Here is a 21,978-nt window from a genome sequence, read left to right as displayed (position 1 = left end):
GTCAGAAGACCTGAGATTGGGGACTATTGAGTTGTGAACTAGATTTTCAACTAGATTTTCAAGCATAGAATGGAGATAGTGCCTGCCTTATAAAGCGGCTGTAACTTTACATGAGATGAAATCTGAAAATGCTTCAGCATGTGTATGTGTTAATCACTCAGTCATGTCCAACTCGTTGCTACCCCCGTGGACTGTAGCCCGCCAGGCTCCTCTGTCCATGGGATTCTCCAGGCAAGAGTACTGTAGTGGGTTGCCATTCCCTTCTCCAGGGGATCTTGGAGGGATCAAACCCAGGTCCCCTGCATTGCAGGAGATTCTTTACCATCTGAGCCACCAGGGAAGCCCTGAAAGTGCTTAGGTGCACTTAATTAACTGATGCACTTAATAATAATAGATTCTATAAGAGTTGTGCATTTAGAATTGTCTTTGGAAAAGTAGAGCTGGGGCAGGGGGCTGGGGGTGCTCTTGGGAGCAGAATTTGAAAAGCTTTTCTTTGAAAAAACAGCTTGTTTTGATGCCCTTCAGCGTCTCTCCTGTGTCTTTGTCTCATCCTCCTTATTTTAATACTACAACCACAGCCAACTGGCTTAAAGTCTCCCTGGTTTTCCTTTCTCCCCGCCTCAGCCATTGGAAGAAATCTACTCTGCAGGGGATTCTCTGATGATTCGATTCCACACTGATGACACCATTAACAAGAAAGGCTTTCATGCCCGGTATACCAGTACCAAGTTCCAGGATGCCCTACACATGAAGAAATAATGTTGTTCTTGAAAAACAGGAACTGAGAATGTTTTTATAACAATAGCACCTTGTGAATCTGCCCTAAAGCAGTGTACAGTATTATTCTCAAACAAAAACTCAAAATCTAGCCTTGGAATTGTGTGTATCGGATGAATTTGGCTGATCTGGCCAGAACAAGGAGGGGAGAAGATATTTCTTTGATTCCAGCCTCGGTGTTACCAATCATGCAGTTTTAAAGATTAAGATTTGATGTCACTGGCTATTTAAGCGTTGCCTGTTTGTCTCCTTGCCCTTTGCCCCTGTGAGGCAGAAGCCTACCCTTGGGTGGCTCTGTTTCTGGATGTGCTTCCGTAGGTGGAAGGCAGGCTGACCGTGTCTTGGGAGTCGGGGCATCTTCCATCAGCGCTAGGCAATGAGGATAAAAGACTGGCCATAGCTCACGTGTTCCTCACAGCTTTGGCTGGAGACATTAACTCTCTGCCAGGGACACATCACCCAAGAAGCCCAAGAATATGGGCACTGGGACTAAAACAGGCATCGCAGCAAGCATCATGCAGAGGAAGCTGGTGTTTGAGGATCACTGTCACATAGCAAGGAGACCCCCAACTTGTCCTCTGTGTCTTCAGCTCTCCTTGCTCATGTTGGGTTTTCCCCATTCCTAATTGCATTAAGGATCCAAGGCATCTGCTGTGACTTCAGCAGAACAGTTGCTGGTGAGAGTCCCTAGTCTTCCGAAAAGAAGACGTCGTGACTTGTCCTCCTGCCCTCGCTGACTTGGAGAAGATTCCACGTGGCCTTGGGATTCCATGGGCCAATATTATCTCTTTCTCCAGCTTTGGAGGCCCTTGCTGTGGTTGACTTCCACTCTTGACAACCAATACCAACTGTATTTGCAAAACGTGCAAAGACATCTTATGGGGGACCATTCAGGTCCCTCATGAACATCATTGAAAACTGGTTAATTATAAGTTATATAAGAATCAACACTTTGTGGAACAAGTCTACCTGTGACTAACTTCCTGAAGCTGGTTGGGTTAAAGAGTGTGTTGGTGACTTACTCAGACTAACCAGCATTCAGTCACCAACTTTCAATTAGAATTCATCACATTGGGCACTCGCTTTGAAGAAGTGGAGAGGATGTTGTTTACATAATTTTAGAACCTCCAGGTGTACTTTAAAGTTTTGAATGGCATTTCATTAAGGCATCTATGGGCATTATGAGCTAAAAGCTGTGGTATGTTAGCTTTAAAAAAGAGTATTTATGTTGGAATAATTTTAAAATAATGTTTACATAGCCGTAAGTCCTGTGTGGTTGGTATTGAACACAGGATCGCACACGAGAAGATTTTTGGTGAGAGTTGAAATTGCTCCCAAGCACCAGAATTCTTGGGGATGAATCAACATCATTTGAAACAAAATATTTGCAAAACATTTAAAGGTGATATTTTTGAAAATCAGAATATGGCCCCAGAGGACTATGTTTAGTTAAAAAGATTGCTGGGAGTTAAAATAAAAAGACATAAAAAAATAAGAATACAAGAAAGGTAGAAAAAAATGCATGGGAATATTTTTTCCTTAAAATAGAAAAAAATCAAAGTATTATTATTAATAATATATGTCTGTATATATGTATGTATGTAAAGGATCAACTGTCAGAGCCTTAACCAGTGCAGTGTGATAAATGCTGACCCACAGACTTGACTGAATAGGCCCTCCTGGACCGGCCTTGTGTTTTATGGTTCTACTTTTACCAAGCCTCTCTTGGCCTTTCTTGGCCCTGGAGGGAGGTTCAACCTACATTCTTATATTGTGATCTTTCACAGCCCCTGTCTTGGAAGATCTTTGTTTCAGCACATGGAACAGCTTGTCATGTGGTTCGGGTCTTACCCGCCTCACAGGGTGGATTCCATTTCTCTGATTTTTTGTTTGGGGGCTTTTGTTTTGTCCCATCTGATCTTCAAAGTTGACACCAAAATCAGGATGCAGAAGGTGGCTGTTAAGGGTCTCTCGCTGAGGACTTGAAAATTCTGTAGTTTCAGCCTTTAGAAGTCTGAATAAGATTGATGAATTCCCTGGAAAAGTGAGAAGGAGTCAGAAACAGAGTCAGCTCTGCCTCTGTCTTTGCTGCTCTCGTGAAACAATGGTACTTGTTTTTCTCTCTCTAGTATGATTTTCAAAAACACACAAGCTTCAACCATTATCAACCTGTGGCCAGTTGGAAACAATGAGACGCTTATGAAAACCTTTCTTTAGGCCTTCTGTGAGTGACGTATTCCCAGAAAAGACAAGCTCTGATTCAGCTGGGGCTGGCCAGACAGCTCCCCTGGAAGCTCAGACTCACGGGACATAAACACAATGTGGGTTCTGCAAAGAACTGAACAGATGGCTTCACGAGAGAAAGTCCACTCAGCAGAAAGACCCAGGCCCCTGCCTTGGCTCTTCCAAATGCTCAGTGACCTTTCTGTACACATCCCACGGGACGTTACCCCTGCCTGCTTTGTCCTTGGGGCTGTTGCAAAGCTCCAAGCAGGTTGACTTCAACTCAGAGAATTCTCTTGATGACCTGGTGAAACATTTGGGGTCCAGGTCTTCAGCCTGATCGAATTCTAGTGTCATCTGGTCTAGCAAATGCTAGAACCTGGATCCCAGGGCGGGGTGAAGATCTGGAATTAACTTCAGCCTGTGGAATTTCTCCAATCAGAGAAGGAGGCTGTGCATTGATTCACCATAAGATGGTTTTCCTCTAAAGTTAAGTTTTATGTTACTCATGAAATGCTCAACCTGGTTACATCATTTGTAAAATCTTGTTAACTAGCAAATCACCCTGGGGTTTGCCGTCAATCTGGTCCATTTGATAAATCTCAGATAATTCGTGGTATTGTCATTGTTCAGTGTGTGAACAAGTATTCCCTAGGCTTTGGCAGATGGTTTTCAAGTTTCCTTTGTAGACTGAACTTCTGAAAAATAATCCCAAATGCCTAGAAGATTTCTTTAAAAAAAAAAAAAGAAAAACCGTTTAGAGGATTATCTATAAATATACTGTATTTTTTATCTTGTGTAATTGTACGTTTCATGAAATGTCAGTTTCAAAAAGAAAGTGGAAAGGAGCTAACATATGTCTAGAAAGAATTGTTTCATTAAAGAATGTGGATTTATCGGCATGTCCTGGGTTTGTATGACAAGTTCAGTCCTCTCGGCGATCTTTTTCTCCAATATCACAGGAACTTGGGAAGCATGTACAAAAAGGGGGGCCTTCTCTCTGGCCTTCTATGATCTGGTGAATACCCAGAGCCTGGCTCCAGAACAGGGCTCCTATTGGACCCAGAAAGTCACGAGCAAAGCTGAAGAGGGCTTCAAAGTCGCGCCCCTTCTTGGACCCAGACAGGCTGGAAATCTAACAACATGAACATCGAGGAGATGGTTTCTGCTGTAACCACGCTAGCTTAGGCGTGGTAGCCACCTTCCCTTTGTGCCCCAGCAATTCTCCATCTGGTTTTGAGCCTGAGGACCACATGTGGCCTCTAAAACTGAAGGTCACAGTTCTTATAAGGGGGCTTGCTTACAAGTGGCAATTGTGGTTTTGGTCTTTTGGGATCTTGTTGTTCATGATTTGCCCCAGCTGCCCATGCACACGGTCGTTTTTAGTTCCTTATAGTTTCTTTGTGTTTGGTTGCGTTTGGTTTCTCAAGGAGACATTTGTCCAGGTGCAAGCACGCAGTGTAACAAGGGGTCCCAGGTCCCAGACCCCAGCCTGGCTCAAGACACATCAGTTTCTCCTCCTGAAACTAGAGTCCTGTCAAGGGGCGAGAGGGCTGAGCTTCTTCAGGGCTGGTTTTCCCTGGGAGGATGTCCTGAGAGCACCATCTAGGAGTTCTTGCTGCTGAAGCCTCAGGAGTGACCCAGAGCCGGGGTCCCCGACCTCTCTTCTTTCTGTTGGCATCCCTACACCCACCCAACCAATTTCATTTCTTCTTAAATTAAAGGTTAGGCATTTGAAAAAAAAATTCGACTTCTCTTTTGATGCTATGACTGGAAAACCATGACTGACCCAGACTCTTAGGCCAGAGCACCCGTTTACTGACTTTCTTAGCAATTCTTCCAAAGGAGTAACATGTCCATTGGAGAGTGAGTTGGTGATCAGTGGATGCAAAGCAAAGACAGAGTTAAAAAGGCCCTCGCTGGCCTTGTCCATCTGGAGACAGCTTAGCCAGAGGGGGCAGGGCCACCAAGGCCAGTTCCTTGGTCCAGATCTCTGGTCCGGGTGTGATTTCATGCCTACCAAGCAAAGATAGAACACACTTTGTACCAGTTGTGCTGATTTAAATAGTAACCTGTATTGTAAACATGTTGTCTCTACTTTATAGATTGAGCCGGAGGTTGGAAGAAGTTACTTCACTTGCCTAAGACCACACAGGGTGCAGAAGTGTGGTCAAGGCGTTACAAACAGGCGTCTCTGAGCTGCGTTGTCCCCGACTTCTGGGCGCCAGTGGATTCAGTTTAAGCCTCACTGAGTCTTGGGGACCTGAAGCCCCATGAGGCAAAGGCCATGCTGGTCTTGTTAAGCAAGGCATCCAATGCCTGGATCCTCACACCCCATTTTCCAGGATCATCTGCCTGAACAGATGGTGTCTCCACCCCCGTTAGTTATATCCCAACCCCAGGCATTGGCTTTCTTCCCATCTCCCCCTCCCTTTCTTCCCTCCCCCCCGCCCCCCGCACGTTTCTTCCATCAAGTCTCACTGCCTCTGCTTCCTCAGTAAGCCACAGCCCCCTTCACTGCTCTCCATTGCCACTGCTCTCATCCCAGGGCAGCCAGTGTCACCGCTCACGTCGACTCTACTAACCAGAGTCTGGGTTAACCCTTGTATCCCTTGGAATCCAGGCAGTGCAGGTAATCATTGTCAGCCCCACTTAGGTCATCCTCTCCTCAAAACCCCGAAAGTCTTTCCTTTGCTGCACCGTGGAAATCTTACCATGCCCTGCTGCTCACATCACAGGCCCCAAACTCGCTCTGCTTTTAACCTCCAGGTTTTCCAGGTCCCTCCCACCAGGTTCACAGCCTCCCTCCTATCCCAGCACACTAAGCCTGCTTTAGAACCAGGCCTTTGAATTTCCTGTTCCCTCTGCCTGGAACCCTCTTCTTATTTTTCATATGCATCTTAAATGTCATGTCTCAGAGACTGCTGCCTCCCCATCACTCCAGGCCCCCTTCCCTTATACACCCCACTTGCTCCTCCATAATGATTTTCCCTGTGCTGTCCTGACTGGTGTCCATCTGCCTCACTGGAACATACATTCCCTTAGAGTTGAAGTCTCATTTGTCTTTGTCACCAAGCCCAGAACAGAGCCCAGAATAATGCTTGACAGAGAAGTTAAAGATTTGTTGAATGAATGAATAAATGCACTCATTGTAATGACCAAATTATTGGTTTTAATTTTGTTGTTTTGTTGACATGAGATTCCAACCCCTTCATTGTTTTAAAGAAGTGAACTTCTAACAGAGAACTAACTCATAAGAAATATAAGGCAGTCCATGTCAACAGCTTGGACTCCAGCTCTGTGAGGCTCTGCATCAAAATGTGAGAAAAGAATGAGGGTGAGGCTCAACTCATGCTCATCACCTAAAGCAGGTACAGCCCTGCCTCCAACACAGAGCAGGCTCCAGCCCCCATCCCCAGGCACCCCCTCCATCGATGCTGGTGATGTGTTGACTCCCTCATTGCTGGGACGGTGATCAATGCCACTGCGGGGCCACTGGGGGTGGAGTGGCCAGCCTCACTCAGCCTGTGTGTAACCCATTGTTTCTAAAGAGCTGCTGGCTGCAGGAGTCACTGAGGTCTCGGGCCAGCTCTGAGTTCTTTGCTGAGATGAAGATGTAACCAAGGAAGGAGCTTGAAAGTGAAAAGGACAGAAAATGAAAGCAGAGAGCATAGGTGACCCGGGTCATACACGGTGGCCACGGAGCAGGAGAGCATCTCCCCTGAGGGATGGGCCAACCACTCGGCTACTGCCCTGACCATAAACGGCTTGGCCTGAGGGATGGGCCAACCACTCGGCTACTCCCCTGACCATAAACGGCTTGGCCAGAGCTCTGGTGGAGCCATCTCTTCTCTTGGCACCCTTACTCTCCCAGTTGGATGTTCCTACAAATGCAAGACACAAGCCAATAACACCAGCAAAAAGTCGAGGTTGCCAAGGGCAGCGTTCGGAGAAGGCTCTTGGGAAGCTGTTGGAAATGGTGAGTGAAACTGAGCATCTTTCCTCTGCCTAGCCTTCATTTCTTTCTATAAACAACAATACCCAGGCTTTTAAAGCTCACATCTTCTAATTCAAATATAATTACCTTCAGTGAAAGGAAGTTAAGGAGCTTGGCTTTTAATTATTTTCCTATTAGTATGAAATTATTTTCCTGTTAGTACGAAATACTAATCATTAAAATATGAAATTATTTTCCTACTGGTATGAAATACTAATCATTAAGAATTCTCATCTGATATTTGCTGATGCCGCCTATATTTTAATATTAAGGTTTTGTTTTTAAAACCCCACCTACAAGGGTGCAGAGTAAATGTTTCAGCTAAACTCATTTCCCAGTTGGAGCAATGAGTCCTTTATCCTTATTTGTTTAGTCTGCCTTTTGCTGTGTGATCCAAAACAGAGAGACTCATAAGTTGCATCAGAAACTGTCCACCTTTCTTACTGACTTGTGGTACATGTTTGGTTGTGACTCAATCAAATGAAGTTTGCTGAGTTAGAAGGGGCTTCTGTGATTCCTTTATTAAAGAGATTAGTAAAAGGGGCTGTTCAGATTTGGAGTTAGGAAGATCTGTGAAATAAGATTTTTTATTTAGACGATCCAGCCTCTTCTTATCCAGCCTCTCCCTATCCAGCCTCTCCCACTGACCAGCTGGGGACCTTGAGAAGCCTGTCTTGGTCTCTTGGTTCCCTCACCCATGATGTAGGGGTGAGAGTGTGCCCCTTGTGGGGATGCGTACAGTGTGTGACACATGGGGCATCCTCAGTCACCGTGAGTAGTTAGCCCATCTCCCCTCATTCCCATCACAAACAGCAGACTCACAATGAGTGACACTCAACCACTGAGCTCCTGATGTCCCTTTGGAACCACTATGTAGATATCAACACAGTGCTTAGACTAGCGATGAGTGTCTTGTACCAAATTCCTGTACTTTGAATATTGTAAATTCATGCAGACAATTGCACCCAACAAGATTGTCCTAGTGACTTCCCTGTGCCTTGCTCCATGCTGGTCAGGCCATGAAGAATATGACACCATGGGATCCCCCACCTGGAATAATTTATAGTTTTGAAGGAGCTGCCACAGACATTAGTTCCTTTGAGTTTATCCCATGAGATAGGCAGGGCAAGTTAACAGTATCCCAGTTTTGAGGATGGAATAACTGCCTGGGAGAATAGATTTGTTATGAAGAAAAGGAAACCAGAGAGCCTGAGTCACTTTCCCCAGGCCACACAGCTACTAAGTGGCAAAGTGGACTTGAATCCAGATCAGGGGACTCCAAGGTCAGAGTTGCCTCGCCCCAATCAGCTTTCTCTCTAAAGGACACTGAGTCAGATTCTTCTCCACCCACATTTACGTGATGTTGTTTTCTCCGTGAGAGTACTGTAGTGTGTTTCTACGAAATAGAAATGTCTTTCTGAAGTTGGCCAAAATCTTCGTCATCCAAATGTTGATAAACAGCACGTGCAGTGGCCCCCTTGTTGCTGCTCCTCCCTTCTGTTGTCCCCCAAAGAAAGCTTTGTCCTGGGCCTGCTGACATCAGTAGCTAGTGTTTGCTGATGAGATAAGGCTCTGGGCAGCTGCATTTGATGCCGTGACCAGCCAGCATCCTCTGTGGGCTTGGTCGATGTTAGCATGAAGGTCGGTCCCTTGAGCAAAAAGACCTAAGTAGCTCAGATGTCTTTCTAATACTGTCTTGGAAGAGGAGGTGCAAAGTGCTGTGAGCCTGGGGGCTCCAATTATTCTGAAGAAACTCCAGGAGTCCTGAGGAAGCCTGTGACCTGGGAGAAAGAGGCTGCTGGGACTTTCCCTGGTGGTCCATTGGCTAACACTCTGCACTCCCAAAGCAGGGGTCCTGGGTTCTATCCCTGGTCAGGAAACTAGATCCCACATACCGCAACCAAGAGTTTGAATGCCCCAAACTTAAAGATCCTGCATGCTATAACTAAGACCCAGCACAGCCCGATAAGTAAATAATTTTTTTTTTTTCCTAAAAAAAGAAAGAAATAGGCTGTCACCAAAAGACCCAAGTCCTAGTGACAGCCAACAGATCATGTGAACTTGGGCAATCCATTCAAATTCTCACCTCAATTTTCTTTTCTATAAAGTAAGGGTTTCCTGTTGCTAAAAGACAGAGAAGTGAACGTTGCCACTGAAGGGTGCTGGCCTGCTGGGGCCATCCTGATTGAAAGACAATCTCTGGGGCAGGCGACAGTGGGAACTATACCTTGTAGGTGCTTGAAACATTTTTAGTTGACAAAAGAGTTTCTCATTCATTGACCTCTCTGAATTCCAACCTACCTGAAAGCTAGCTAGAGTAGGTGTTTCATCAATTTTGTATATATTGGTGCTATCGTCTCTAGACCCATCTTCCAGGTTGGATTTGAGTCACATGGACCAATCTCATTTGTCTGTTTTAAGAGATAAGCCCTAAATCTTCTCATTTATCCATGAGGGAATTTCTGAGAAGTCCCTGGGCCTCAGCTTCCTCTTCTGTAAAATGAAGATCTGAGGTAGACAATCTTGGAGGCACTTCAGTTCTGAAATCTTAGGATTCTCTAATCCATCCCAATCTTCTCATTATTGGCTAACATTTCATTTTAAATCTTAGTAAGCACATTGCTTCTAGAATGACAAAACCAGGTTTCAGAGGCTTCAGGAAGATCAGGAGCTGGAGTTTAAGCCAAGTTGTCAGGGATTGGGGAGGCTGGGGCTGAATGAGAGAGAGCCCGGCCAGGGGGCATGATTCAAGGGTGACTGGACACGGAGAGGGGCCAATCAGGTAGAAACAAGACCACTCCAGCCCCTTGAGCCAGGGGCAGAAACTGTCACCAGCTGAGTTGGAGCAGAGTCCACCCATTTTTCACATCCAGGCAGGAAAGGCACTGGGTAAAGAGCAGCTGGAAGAAACTGACATGAAAGAGTCCAAACTGGAAGGATGGAAGATGGGAACAGGGAGGAAGAAAGAGCCACCAGAGGCCCTGGGCAGGACCTGATCCTGGAAAGTGGACACGTGGATAGGCTAACAAGTTGGTGCCCTATTGAGTCCATGATTTTTTTTTTTAATTTTTATTGGAGTATAGTTGCTTTACAATGTTGGTTAGTTTCTGGCAAAGTGAATCAAATATATATATATCCCCTCTTTTTCTATTTGCTTCCCATTTAGGTCACCTCAGAGCATTGAGTAGAGTTCTCTGTGCTATACAGCAGGTTCTTATTAATTACCTATTTGATACATGCGCTCAGTCACTGAGTCATGTCCAGCTCTTTGCAACTCCGTGGACTGTAGCCTGCCAGGCTCCTCGGTCCATGGAATTTTTCAGGCAAAAATACTGCAGTGGGTTGCCATTTCCTACTTCTGGGGATCTTCCCAATCCAGGGAGTGAACCCATATCTCTTGCGTCTCCTGCATTGGCAGGTGGATTCTTTACCAGTAGCACCACATGCAAAGGTCATTTTATACTTGGTAGTGTGTATAAAGCCCAAGATCTTTAAATATTGACCCCATATTTGAGGGAGACGTGAGGCTGGGTTCTACGTGAGGGGAGGTCACAGAGCATTAGCCCCTTTCCTCTGTCATCCCAACCAGCTCAGCTCCAGCCTGAAACCCCTGCCTTGGACTCAGTAAAAAGGGAAACATAGCTTTCTCAAATTCTCCTCCAGTGAGGGAGTTGAAGTGGGAGCCCCTGGGGTCTTACTTCCCACCCCAAGAAGAAGTGGCATCAGTCTACACAGTTTGCTTCCTGAGGGGAGTTCCAGGGAGAGAAAGGAAAAAACAAAACAACTTTCAGCACTCTGCTGAACGTTTCTAGTAATGTTTTTGCTGCCCTTTTGAGTCAGGACCTCTCAGGAAGTAGCTTGACTGGCTGGTCCCTTAAACTGGCCCTGGTGCGGGCCTGGGAGGGGAGGAAGGGGAGGACTGCCTTGATGCTGAGGGGGGATCTCATGACCCCTGACTCACCTGCTCCCCTGCCTCTTCAGGGGCCAAGATTGGGAGAGGAGGCTGGAGCTGACTGAGCCTGTGGGGTCAGCACATTCTCCTCACTTGGTGGAGGGGTCAGACAATGGCCTGGCTGACCATTACTGGAACCTTTAAGGTTTCCTTCTCTCTTGCAGAGTTTTTCACTGAACTTCACACTGCCGGCCAACACGGTGAGTACAGCGGCCCCCGCTTACCAGGTAGGTGAGCAGAGATCAGTGCAGAGTTGACATTGGGCCTCCGGGACACCATCACATAAACCTCATGTAAAGCTGTAATGTTACACAGGTTTCAAAGCACTACAAAGAGCTGGGGGTGCTGAGAGACATATTCTCAATGATAAGAATTATAAATACACGTTTTGAAAAGGAATATAGCAAGAAACCAAAAAACACTTAAATTGCCATCAGCAGAAAACACGGGGGTCACTCCTTCCAGTCCTGTTTGGCCCTACATAAATTTTGACTTCTGTTGTCTTCATACCATGATCTTCTCACCTGTAATTTTATATAACAAATGTTTTCTATCAGCCTTTATAAAAGTAACTGAGGATGGTCTCATGACATTTCTTCAAGCGAATTATTTAACTAAATGACCAATCACAATTAAGAATTCTTTTGTGATAAGCATAGGTATAAATAAATCCTTGTTGGCACTTAACCTGATTTCCTTAGAATGAAGTCTAGAAGGGAAATCATTGGGTCAAGATGAATGAACATCTTATGGCTCTGGGTTATGACAGTTCCAAGTCCACATGGAGATTTTCAATTGATGATGGCGGACAGTTTCAATCCAGAATTGACCCTCCGTCTTTTGTTCTCCTGTTGTTTAGAAGATAACATGCCAGGATTGTTTTCTGACCAGAATTGCTGCTCTGATGGAACTAGGCATTTTCCTGGCCCAGGTTTTTAGTGGTTTGGGCTATGCCAAGTTTTTCTAAGTCACATAGTTATTCAAAGAAAATAGACTGAGACTGCCAGGAAAGAGGACGCCTAAGCTGGTGCTCACGTGTACTGTAACATGAGGGCAGCATCCTGGAGAGCACTGGAAATGCAGACCCTCGTGACCCACTGCTGCCTTCGCTGCCCACACTGGCGACCCTGACCCTATCCCTGACTTCCCGGCCCCTGCTCCACCCTCCTGGTGAAGGCCCTGTCTTCTGAACCTCCCTGACTCACTCAGCTCCCTGCTTCAGCCTCTGCCTATTGTCTGCAGAGGCTGACAGTAGCCTATTGTCAATATTGTCAATAGCCTATTCCCCTATCCTTGTCCTTCCCTGTCCAAATCTTTCAATATGCAACTGGTGGCACTTCCTACCTGGCTACTCGAAGCCAGCCGGTCTGTAGAGATCCCAGGTTCTGTCTTATCCTGGCTTGGCTCAGCCTAGGAAGGTAACTCAGAGAAGCAAGGAGCCGTTGCTTAGGGCCGTGAGGGTGAGGGGGTTAGAGGGAGGCACTAATGCTGCAAGTCAGCACCTTTTGGAGTGTCTTCTTGGTTAACAGCCTATTTCTCTGAGAACTGTCCCTCCTCCCTTTGAATCTATGTAGGACAACAGCCACCCCAGTCTGCCTGGGACTGTCTGGTTTTAGCACTGAATGTGTTGCAACCTAGGCAACTTTTCTGAACAACCAGGACATCTGGCCACCCTATCTGTGATTATATTTCTGCCACATAATCCTTCCCTTTTGGTGTAGCTGGATGCCCTGGAAAGTGGGGGGAGGTGGATGCCAGGTGCGTCAGAGCCTCTCTGCAGGGAGTGGGGAACAGGGCCACATATGCAAGTCAGCCCCTGCTGGGCCACACTGAACTGTCTAGTATGAAAATTAGGGATGGGGTACTGCATTTGTCATGGAAGGCAGAGCCTGGACCCTGAAGTCAGACCACTTGGCATCTACCACTGAGGGCTGTGTGACTCACACAAGTTACTTCACTTCTTTGTGCCTCACTCTTCTCTACTGTAAAATGGGGATCATTTTAGTCCTGCTTCACTGGCTGTTGTGAAGAATAAATGAGCTGATAGAGGGAAAGTATTTGAACAGCCTGGCACATAATAAGTGTTTCATATGCATTTGCTGGTACACTTAGCAGGTGTTCATGAGGGCAGAAAAATCCATCCAGGGAGAGAAAGAAGGAAGCAAACAGGCAGAGAAGAGCACAAGTCAAAGGCCATGCTGTCCAGGAGTGACGGAGCGATCCCAGGAAGAAGGGATCTTTGGTCATGACAGAGTCTCAGGCCCAGCTCCAGTGACTGGGAGAAGCCAGATTCCCACCACCTGTGGGATCCACGAGGAACCCCTGAATCACTAGAGTTAACTCATTCTGGGAGCGGGGCAAAGGCAGCTCAAATGAATTTCTGTAACCTGAAAGCAGAACATCTTACCTGAAACAATATCTAAGTCTCCCCATCACCCTGAGAAACAGAACACTTTAGGCAAACACAGCATTAAGGTCATATTGTGGGGTGGTGGTGAGACTGTGTTTCAGTAAAACTAAAACCATTTAAGTACCAAGTGTCAATACCAAGTTAAGCAAATATTTCTTTGATCGGAGCTCTCTGGGAAAGAGGTCTAGGCTTGAATGCAAACATCCAAGTTCAGGTTAAATTTATCTGTGAAACCTGGGAGAAGACCCATAACTTCTCTGAGATCTGGATCTTTTTTTTTTTTTTTTGCAAAATAGAGAAAACTATCAAAAAGACAAAGCCACTGAAATTCCAATGTACTCACTGAAGTTGATGAGTGAAAGTGAAGTCCCTCTGCTGTGTCCTACTCTTTGTGACCCCCTGGACTGTAGCCCTCCAGGCTCCTCTGTCTATGGGATTTTCCAGGCAAGAATACTAGAGTAGTTTGCCATTTCCTTCTCCAGGAGATCTTCCCAACCCAGGGGTCGAACCTGGGTCTACTGCAGAGCAGGCAGACTTTTCACTATCTGAGCCACTGGGGAAGCCCATGGTTGATGAGAATATTCAATAAATAACAGGTCTGGCCAGAGCTTTGCCAAGTTTAAAGGAATGATCAAAGCTTCTACTCCTGGTGCACATTTGATCCTCCAAACAACCCTAGAGGTAGGTGCTCACAGCCCTATTTTATGAATGAAGAAATGAGGCCCATGAGCTTGTGAGTGGAGAAATCAACACCCCATTCCAGAAGGAGACTTAACCCCACACTCCACCACCTAGCATAGCTTACATGAGTTAGTTGCTAACATGGAACTTTGTGCCCTGAGATTTATCCATCCAGGTAAGACTCTCATCTGAAATATCTCATAAATGGGTAAAATTCAGTGCCCCTCTTTGAGTGGAGCCGTGAACTAGAAACATGTATTCATTCAACGTGGAATTATGCCAGGAATATGGATAATTCACAGCTTCAGAGACCTGCCCAAGCCATCTGCTTCACTGTGGTAAGGGAACAAGTAAGGCCTTCTTAGAAACAAGTTGTCTTCCCTTATGGCTCAGATGGTAAAGAATCTGCCTGCAATGCAGGAGACCTGGGTTTAATTCCTGGGTTGGGAAGATACTCTGGAGGAGGATGTGGCAACCCACACCATGATTCTTGCCTGGACAGAGGAGCCTAGTGAGCTACAGTCCATGGGGTCACAAAGAGTTGGACACGACGGAGCAACTCAGACTTCCTTCCTCCAAGGTCTTCTTAAAGAGCCTGGCTCCACCGGTATTTATATTTTTTCCTTTCTAGCAATGGGGACAAGTAGGCCCAAAGTGTGCTGGGAAGGGTGTGGGAACTTGGGACAGGATAAAGCCTTTTTGAGTTGTAAAATGTATTATGGCAAATCCACAGGGTGAATAACAAAGCTCTCACCTGAATTTCTGATTTCTCATGCCTTGTAACCGATTGTATTCCTTCTTACCTGGGAAGGATTGAGGAAGGTTCTAGTCCACAGTTGTTGTCTTCTGTTGTTTTTAATAGAAATGTTAGCAAAGGGATATACTTTAGGCATTTACAGCTTAACCTTGGGCAGACTATCTTATATGATGTGCATGCTATAGATTTTGTTCTCTTAAGATGTATGTTCTTTTTCTACGCAGACTTCCTCTCCAGTTGTGACTGATGGAAAAGGAACCGTAAGTATGCCACTTAAATTATGGAGCCTTGGTTCAGTTGCTTAGAATCGGGATAATGCTGTACCCATCTTGTGCATTCATTGTGAAGATTAGATGACGTTTGCTATGTGACCTGTCACCAAGCACATAATCTGCTCAACTGTGTTTCTTACAACCAACTCAGTTCGAAAGGGAAGGAGAACGTGAACAATCATAGATGGTTCCACAAAGTCTGGAACAAAAGAAGCTAGACGTGAAAGTACATACTTTCTACTTTCATCAAGATAACACTACTGTTCTTGATAGAAAGATAACACTATCTTTCTACTGTTCAAGATAACACTGAAAAATAGACCAAGCTAAACTACAGTGATAGATTTCGGGATATACATGCAGTGGCTGGATAGGAGCCCAAGGGGGCTTCTCAGGGGCTCGCAACGTTCTGTTTCCTCATCTAGGGGCAGGTTACCTGGATGGGTTCATCACATGACGTCATCAAGCCACATATTTGTAATTTATGTACTTTTCTGTGTTTTGTCATTCTTTAACAAAATCACCCCCTCAAAAGTGACGAAGACTCGAGTGTCATATGATCGTTGCACATTTACAGGGCTTCTCAATACTCTCTGCAAGTAATTACAAATATGAAAACTTATGGGGCTACGAGCATGGCTACTTCCACTCGAATCAAAGCAAATGTGAATTTGGAAATTAATCAGTTCATGCATTTATTGTACATAAATTTAAAAAATTCATATCAAAATGGTGTGGTATACAGTAAAACTTTTTGGTATATATTTTACTTTTTGCTGAACTAACAGATAAGGATGCTAATTTTTGCTTTGAACTGTTTTTCAGCTTTTCCTGTATTGATACGACACACATTTCTGTTTCTAGGAATGGCCTGTTCATATGTTTGTCCAATTTTCTACTGAATTATTGTCCTTTTCCTATCAATTTAAACAACGTGAATTAAGTATAATGAAAATCAGCCATTTGTCATGTACATTGGAAAGAATTTTTCACTGTATTTCATTCCCCCTTTGATTTTGTGTAGGACACTGAGAATCCATGCAGAGTTTTGTTTTAATTTTAATCTTTTGAACTCTTCCCTTTTTTTCCGGGAGAACCTGACTGTTTTCTCTGTGCAGGACTGTGGGCCTTCTCTTGGGTTAGCAGCAAGCATCCCGTCCCTGGTAGCCACGGCCCTGCTGGTAGCCTTACTGTTTACTCTGATTCACCGAAGAAGAAGCAGCAGTGAGTCCACTGAGGTGACTGGCAGTTTCTTTGGGTCGCGACATGTTGGCGGGAATCAGTATTCAATGAACTGGCTTTGGGCTGGGGGTGTCAGGACTTGTGTCTGTTTTCTGAGGACACAAGGGTGGGTGTTTCTGAGCCTCAGTTTCTGCCTCAGACTCATGACCCTACCCTCCCGGCAGAGCTGATATATCATCCAATCCTCAGGTCCCTTGACAGTACTGGGGTGGCACAAGTAGGAGCAGAGAGGGATGTTTGTTGCCATGGAAACACGTCTGTGCCGTGAGTGTGTTTTCTGACCTTGAGAAACAAGGACACAAGCTTCTCAAAGAAAATGGAGGTGAACTTACGAAAGACGAGAAACAGTTGCTGAGCTGTCCATCACAAGGATATGTCCAGGAGCATGTGACTCTATTTATCTTTGTACTTTTTCTACATCCTAACACACATCGGTCACACACATCTGACCCCACCCGTTACAAATACCAGAGTTCTCTGGAGACCAGGCTCAGAATTCAAGGGCCACTCTGACCCATATCCAACCAGAGGCCATGGTTGTAATACAGTGGTATTGTGTGGTCTCTGTGTTCTAATTCCATCCTTATTTATAAGCATTTCTGATTGTTCTCACACTGGTGTTGCTGCTGCTGCTGCTGCTAAGTCGCTTCAGTCATGTCTGACTCTGTGCGACCCCATAGACAGCAGCCCACCAGGCTCCCCCGTCCCTGGGATTCTCCAGGCAAGAACACTGGAGTGGGTTGCCATTTCCTTCTCCAATGCAAGAAAGTGAAAAGTGAAAGTGAAGTTGCTCAGTCGTGTCTGACTCTTCGAGACCCCATGGACTGCAGCCTATCAGGCTCCTCCATCCATGGGATTTCCAGGCAAGAGTACTGGAGTGGGGTGCCATTGGGAGTAAAAAACCTAGGTACTATCCCTGAGTCTGCCACTTTACAATTTATATGTGAACCTGGGCAAGTGATAGAACATTTTCTGTTTCTTGGTTATTTCAACTCCAAAATAACTCCAATTAAATCAGAATCTCTGGATGATAGAGCTGTGGCACTGGTATCAAAAAACCTTCAACAAACAGATACTAAAGTAGCTGCTGCTGCTGCTAAGTCACTTCAGTCGTGTCTGACTCTATGCGACCCCATAGATGGCAGCCCACCAGGCTCCCCCGTCCCTGGGATTCTCCAGGCAAGAACACTGGAGTGGGTTGCCATTTCCTTCTCCAATGCATGAAAGTGAAAAGTGAAAGTGAAAGTGAAGTCGAGTCTGACTCGTAGCGACCCCATGAACTGCAGCCTACCAGGCTCCTCCATCCATGGGATTTTCCAGGCAAGAGTACTGGAGTACTGGAGTACTGGAGACTAAAGGAGAGGGGATAGTATAAAGAATCTAGTTATCCACAGCGGCCAATCTCGTTTCATTTCTACTCCCACCCACTTCTCCACAGTGTCAACCTATATTATTTCTCAAGTAACTCACAATGGTATCTCTTGTTTGTGGTTTTTTAGGGGCCAGTTATTATCCTTTTGTTTATTTTGTTTTTAAAGCACTCTACTGATCCTAATGTGTGGCTAGGTTTAAGAACCACTGATTTTAATTATGGTCATAGGCAAATGTTGTAACCTTTCATTTCTTCTTCTTTTTTATTTTATTCTTAACCAACTTAGGAAAGTGAGAGGCCTTGTGAAATTACAGAAATCTATGACAGTCCCCAGATAGCTGAGGTAAGAACTCTTGATTATAGTCACTATACATCATTCACACAACAAACAAGCTAAGGGTCTTCAGGCCTGTTGTGTACAGGAGCACAGTGTGAGCACAGAGGAGGTTCTCATTATACTTCTATTGGCTGGACAGGAATTTAAGGTTGAATTCCTATTAGAAAACTAATTTACTATTATTTGTTCCACTGACAAAAGAGAAAACCGTGTGATCATTTCCAGAGGAGATGAGAGTTCGAAAACATTAAACAGCCATTTGTGATATGAATTCCGAGCAAACTAAAAATTTTAAAGGAATTTTTTTAACTTGAAACAAGACATCTTTTTTTAAAAAAAAAATCACAGCAAATATCATACCTAAAGGTGAAATGTTAATGATTCTCTTTCAGATCAGAAATGAAACAAGGATGCTCACTGTTTCCATTTCTACTGAGATATTACATTTTGGTCCTAGCCAGGGCAGCATGTTGAGAAAAAAAAGTAGAAATTAACTCAATGAAGTGGAATTCTTTCACAGTGTATACGTATGTCAAATAATCACACTGTACTCTTTAAATATCCTTCATTTGTCAAGTATACCTCAACAAAGAGGAAAAGAAAAAAGAAGCAGAAAGCATAAAACTGTAAAAGAAGAAAGAAAAGTGTCATTATTTGCAGATAATATGATTATCTACATAAAAAGCCAAATTATCTACAGATATAGCGCTAGAATTAGCAAGATATTTTAACAAGTTTACTGGAGGTAAAAGTCAATATTAAAGAGTAATTTTTGTTTCTAAAAATCAGTAACAATTAATTTTAAAAAGTAATTTTTTAAAAATACAATTTTATAGTGGTAATAAAAATATATAGAATGATGAGGAATCAATCTAACAAAATTAATCTCCTTTCATGGAGAATAATAAAATTTCAGTAAAAGATATTTAAATAAAACCTCAATAATGGGAGTTTATATACAATGCTCCTGGATTGAAGAACTCAATAGTATATAGATATCAAACAACTTCAAATTGATCTGTATATTACAATATAAATTTTAACAGGTATTTTTCACAGAACTCAATAGGGTGCTTCTAAAATTCATATAGAAAAAAAGACAGGAAAAAATTTAAGTACCAAAACAACAGATAGAACAAATAGCAAACAAATAGGAAGATAATAGATTAAAACCCATCCAGTGATGATGTTCAATGTCTTTAAAACTATGTTTCAAATGTTTTGTCTGAAGGTTGGTTGTTTCAGGTGGGAGGGTAAATCTGGTTGCTGTTACTCCAACTTGGCCAGAAGCAAAAGTCTTTGATGTTTTTTTTTTTTTAAACCTGTTTGTTTTCTAAAGAATCCTAGGAGGTTACCTACCCAGGAGAAGAATATGATGGGAGGAGGAGAAGCCCACATATATGTGAAGACAGTATCAGGAAGTGAGGAGTCCATGCGTGACACTTACCGCCCTCCTGTTGAAGTGGAGAGAAGGAGGGGCCTGTGGTGGCTTATTCCAAGACTGAGCCTGGAGTGATGAAGCGAGCCAAGGAGCAGAGCTGGAGCTGGAAGCAAGCTAAACACACAGGGATCGATCGTGCCTGGAGCGAGGAGAGAAGCCAAGCTGCTTCTTAACCACTCCAAACTTCATTTGCAGATCTGGAAAATTTAGGGGTTGATTTTATTCTTTAAGCGACTGATCTGATACAGTACATTCTGACTCTCAGACCTTGTGGTTTAATAATCAGTGAAGTCGCTGTGCATTCAAAGGAGCCCTTGAACCCTGCTCCTGACCCCACATGGGGATTTGCTTTTCTTTATGATTTGGGGAAAAGAGTTTGATTTCTCAGTGGCTCACCTTTTCATCTTTTTTCACATCCATTTTCTCAAAAATGCCATTAGACCTGGCTTCCATGGACAGGTTGGCCAAGGCTAACATGGTGCAGGTTGGGATAAATAATATAATATAATATAAATAATATAAATGATACTCAAGGGGGACATGTGAGAAGGAGCAGTTCTTTATCTCTGAACACCTCAGGGTAGAAATCAGGGGGAGCCACATGTTCCCTGACCACAGGGGAAGCCCGTGGCTGGGTCATTCATCACTCTCTCTTGTGATCAGAGAGTATTCAAAGTTTGTGAGCACATGTGTGTGCTGAGGGTAAAGAGGGTGGAAGGAAGGCAGAGATTACTTCAAAAGATTATTAGAAATAGGGGCTGTACCTATTTTGTGGGAATAGAGAGAAAGGTCCAAGTCCTTGGACCATCAATGGGGAAAAACTCATGAGCAGGAAGAGAGGTCAAGAGTACTCTGGGTGGGTGAACACAGGACCAAAGGGATGATCCAAGCACCAGCCTGACTGTCATCTGAGGGGAGCCCATGAACAGCGGCAGCTGGATCAGGTGAGGTGTTCACCATCGCTCCTGGGAGGAGGCTTCTGGGAACCCTGGTTCCCTAGCGCAGGTCCATTGTCACCTGATGGGAGAACCTGGGTCCAGGAGATCCCGGGTCTGCCCACCAGCTGCACGGGCCCCCTTGAAGAGCTGTGGAGATACTCCTTTCTCACATGGGGCCCCTAAATGCTCAAACATGGCTCCTCTGATTCAAACAACCCAGGACAGGTTCCGCACACCCCATCACTGCCATGCCAACACGTGCTCTTCAGAGTTCCTTGTGAAATTCATTTTGTGCTAAGTCCCTTGAGTCCAGACCTGTTAACAAGCAGATCTGGCTGTGTTTAGCAGACCTGCCCAGTGATCCAGGTGCTACTTCTCTTACCTGTTGAGAAGGACCTTGAATTTGCTGAGAACATGATTGTGGCCCTGGCCTTGACACTCATAAGTGTGAGCTCTGGGGCAGATCATGGACCTTAGCTCTGTAGGTACAAAATGGAGACTGTTCTTCCTTTTACCCTTAGGAGTGTTGTGAGGGTGAACAGAAACATGACTTATAGTCTATAAAGTAAGGTGTGACTTATATTTTGGACCACTTATTTTATGTAATTCTGCTTACAATCCATTGCTTATTACCTTATTTTAAATGGTTTCTACTAAACTATCAAGGTTCAATATTTCTTTCACCTTTTTTCTGCTGTGATGCACAAGGGCTTATTTTGGAATAAAGTGAAAAGCAAAAATGAGCATTCTTGTGGCCCTCCAACATGTCTGTGGTTTTTCTTTGCCTATATTAAAGCATATGACATTGGCCCTAGAGTTGGAATCAAGATCATCTCCAGGATATAGCTGGTGCTAGCACTTTGTCGGCTCGGCTGATGATGGAGATGTTCAAGTTGTTTACAGAGGGCAGCCCAGGTTGTGAGCAAAATGCTGAGACTGGAAGTCAGAAGCTCTGGCTCCCCAACCTAGGGCCTGTGCTAGCATTGGGATGGCCTTGGCCAGTCATGTTCTAGAAAATGCAAACGAATTAATAGTGACAGAAAGTGTATCAACCATTGCCTGGGGATGGTGGGGTGAGGAAAGGTGGAGGGAGAGATTCCAAAGGGCCACAGAGAAACTCTAAGGGGTAATGGATATCTTCTCCATCTTGATTGTGGTGATAACTTTATGGGTGTGTCACATGTCAACACTTTTTAATGGTACACTTTAAACATACAATTATTGTATCTCAGTTATACCACTATAAAGCTGTTTTTAAAAAAATAGCATCCAAAGCACACAGAGCAATAATCTCTGCCCTCTGGGTTTTGCTTTGTTTTTTTTATTTGACCAGATGGGGTCACAGAGAAGGCAATGGCAACCCACTCCAGTACTCTTGCCTGGAAAATCCCATGGACGGAGGAGCCTGGTGGGCTGCAGTCCATGGGGTCGTGAAGAGTCGGACACAACTGAACGACTTCACTTTCACTTTTCACTTTAATGCATTGGAGAAGGAAATGGCAACCCATGTTGGGGTCCTTTAATGGACCAGAACCTGGTGGTCCAGAGTCGATGATAAGAAAGTGAAAGAAGGAAAGAG

General features: G+C 44.5%; 2 protein-coding genes across 6 annotated transcripts in view; both read left to right on the top strand.

Moving 5' to 3' along the window:
- Positions 1-3,753, top strand: part of TLL2 (tolloid like 2) — a 144,545-nt gene extending 140,792 nt beyond the window's left edge. For both annotated transcript variants that reach the window (XM_002698408.6, XM_059882003.1), the window contains exon 21: positions 625-3,753. In XM_002698408.6, coding sequence (XP_002698454.2) covers positions 625-759 — 135 coding nt within the window. In that variant the 3' untranslated portion in view covers positions 760-3,753. The remainder of the gene's footprint in view (positions 1-624) is intronic.
- Positions 3,754-6,487: 2,734 nt separating this feature from the next.
- OPALIN (oligodendrocytic myelin paranodal and inner loop protein) lies at positions 6,488-21,142 on the top strand. Of its 4 annotated transcripts, none has more exons than XM_024985818.2 (7): positions 6,488-6,979; positions 11,114-11,176; positions 14,543-14,647; positions 15,022-15,057; positions 16,188-16,307; positions 17,970-18,026; positions 19,360-21,142. In XM_024985818.2, the coding sequence occupies exons 1-7, from the start codon at positions 6,977-6,979 to the stop codon at positions 19,534-19,536; spliced, it is 561 nt and encodes a 186-aa protein (XP_024841586.1). In that variant the 5' UTR covers positions 6,488-6,976; the 3' UTR covers positions 19,537-21,142.
- Positions 21,143-21,978: the final 836 nt, after the last annotated feature.

The sequence above is a fragment of the Bos taurus genome, chromosome 26 (assembly GCF_002263795.3).
Source record: "Bos taurus isolate L1 Dominette 01449 registration number 42190680 breed Hereford chromosome 26, ARS-UCD2.0, whole genome shotgun sequence".
Lineage (NCBI taxonomy): Eukaryota > Metazoa > Chordata > Mammalia > Artiodactyla > Bovidae > Bos > Bos taurus.
Note: the sequence above shows the minus strand (reverse complement) of the source record. Positions and strands in the feature narration are given on the sequence as shown.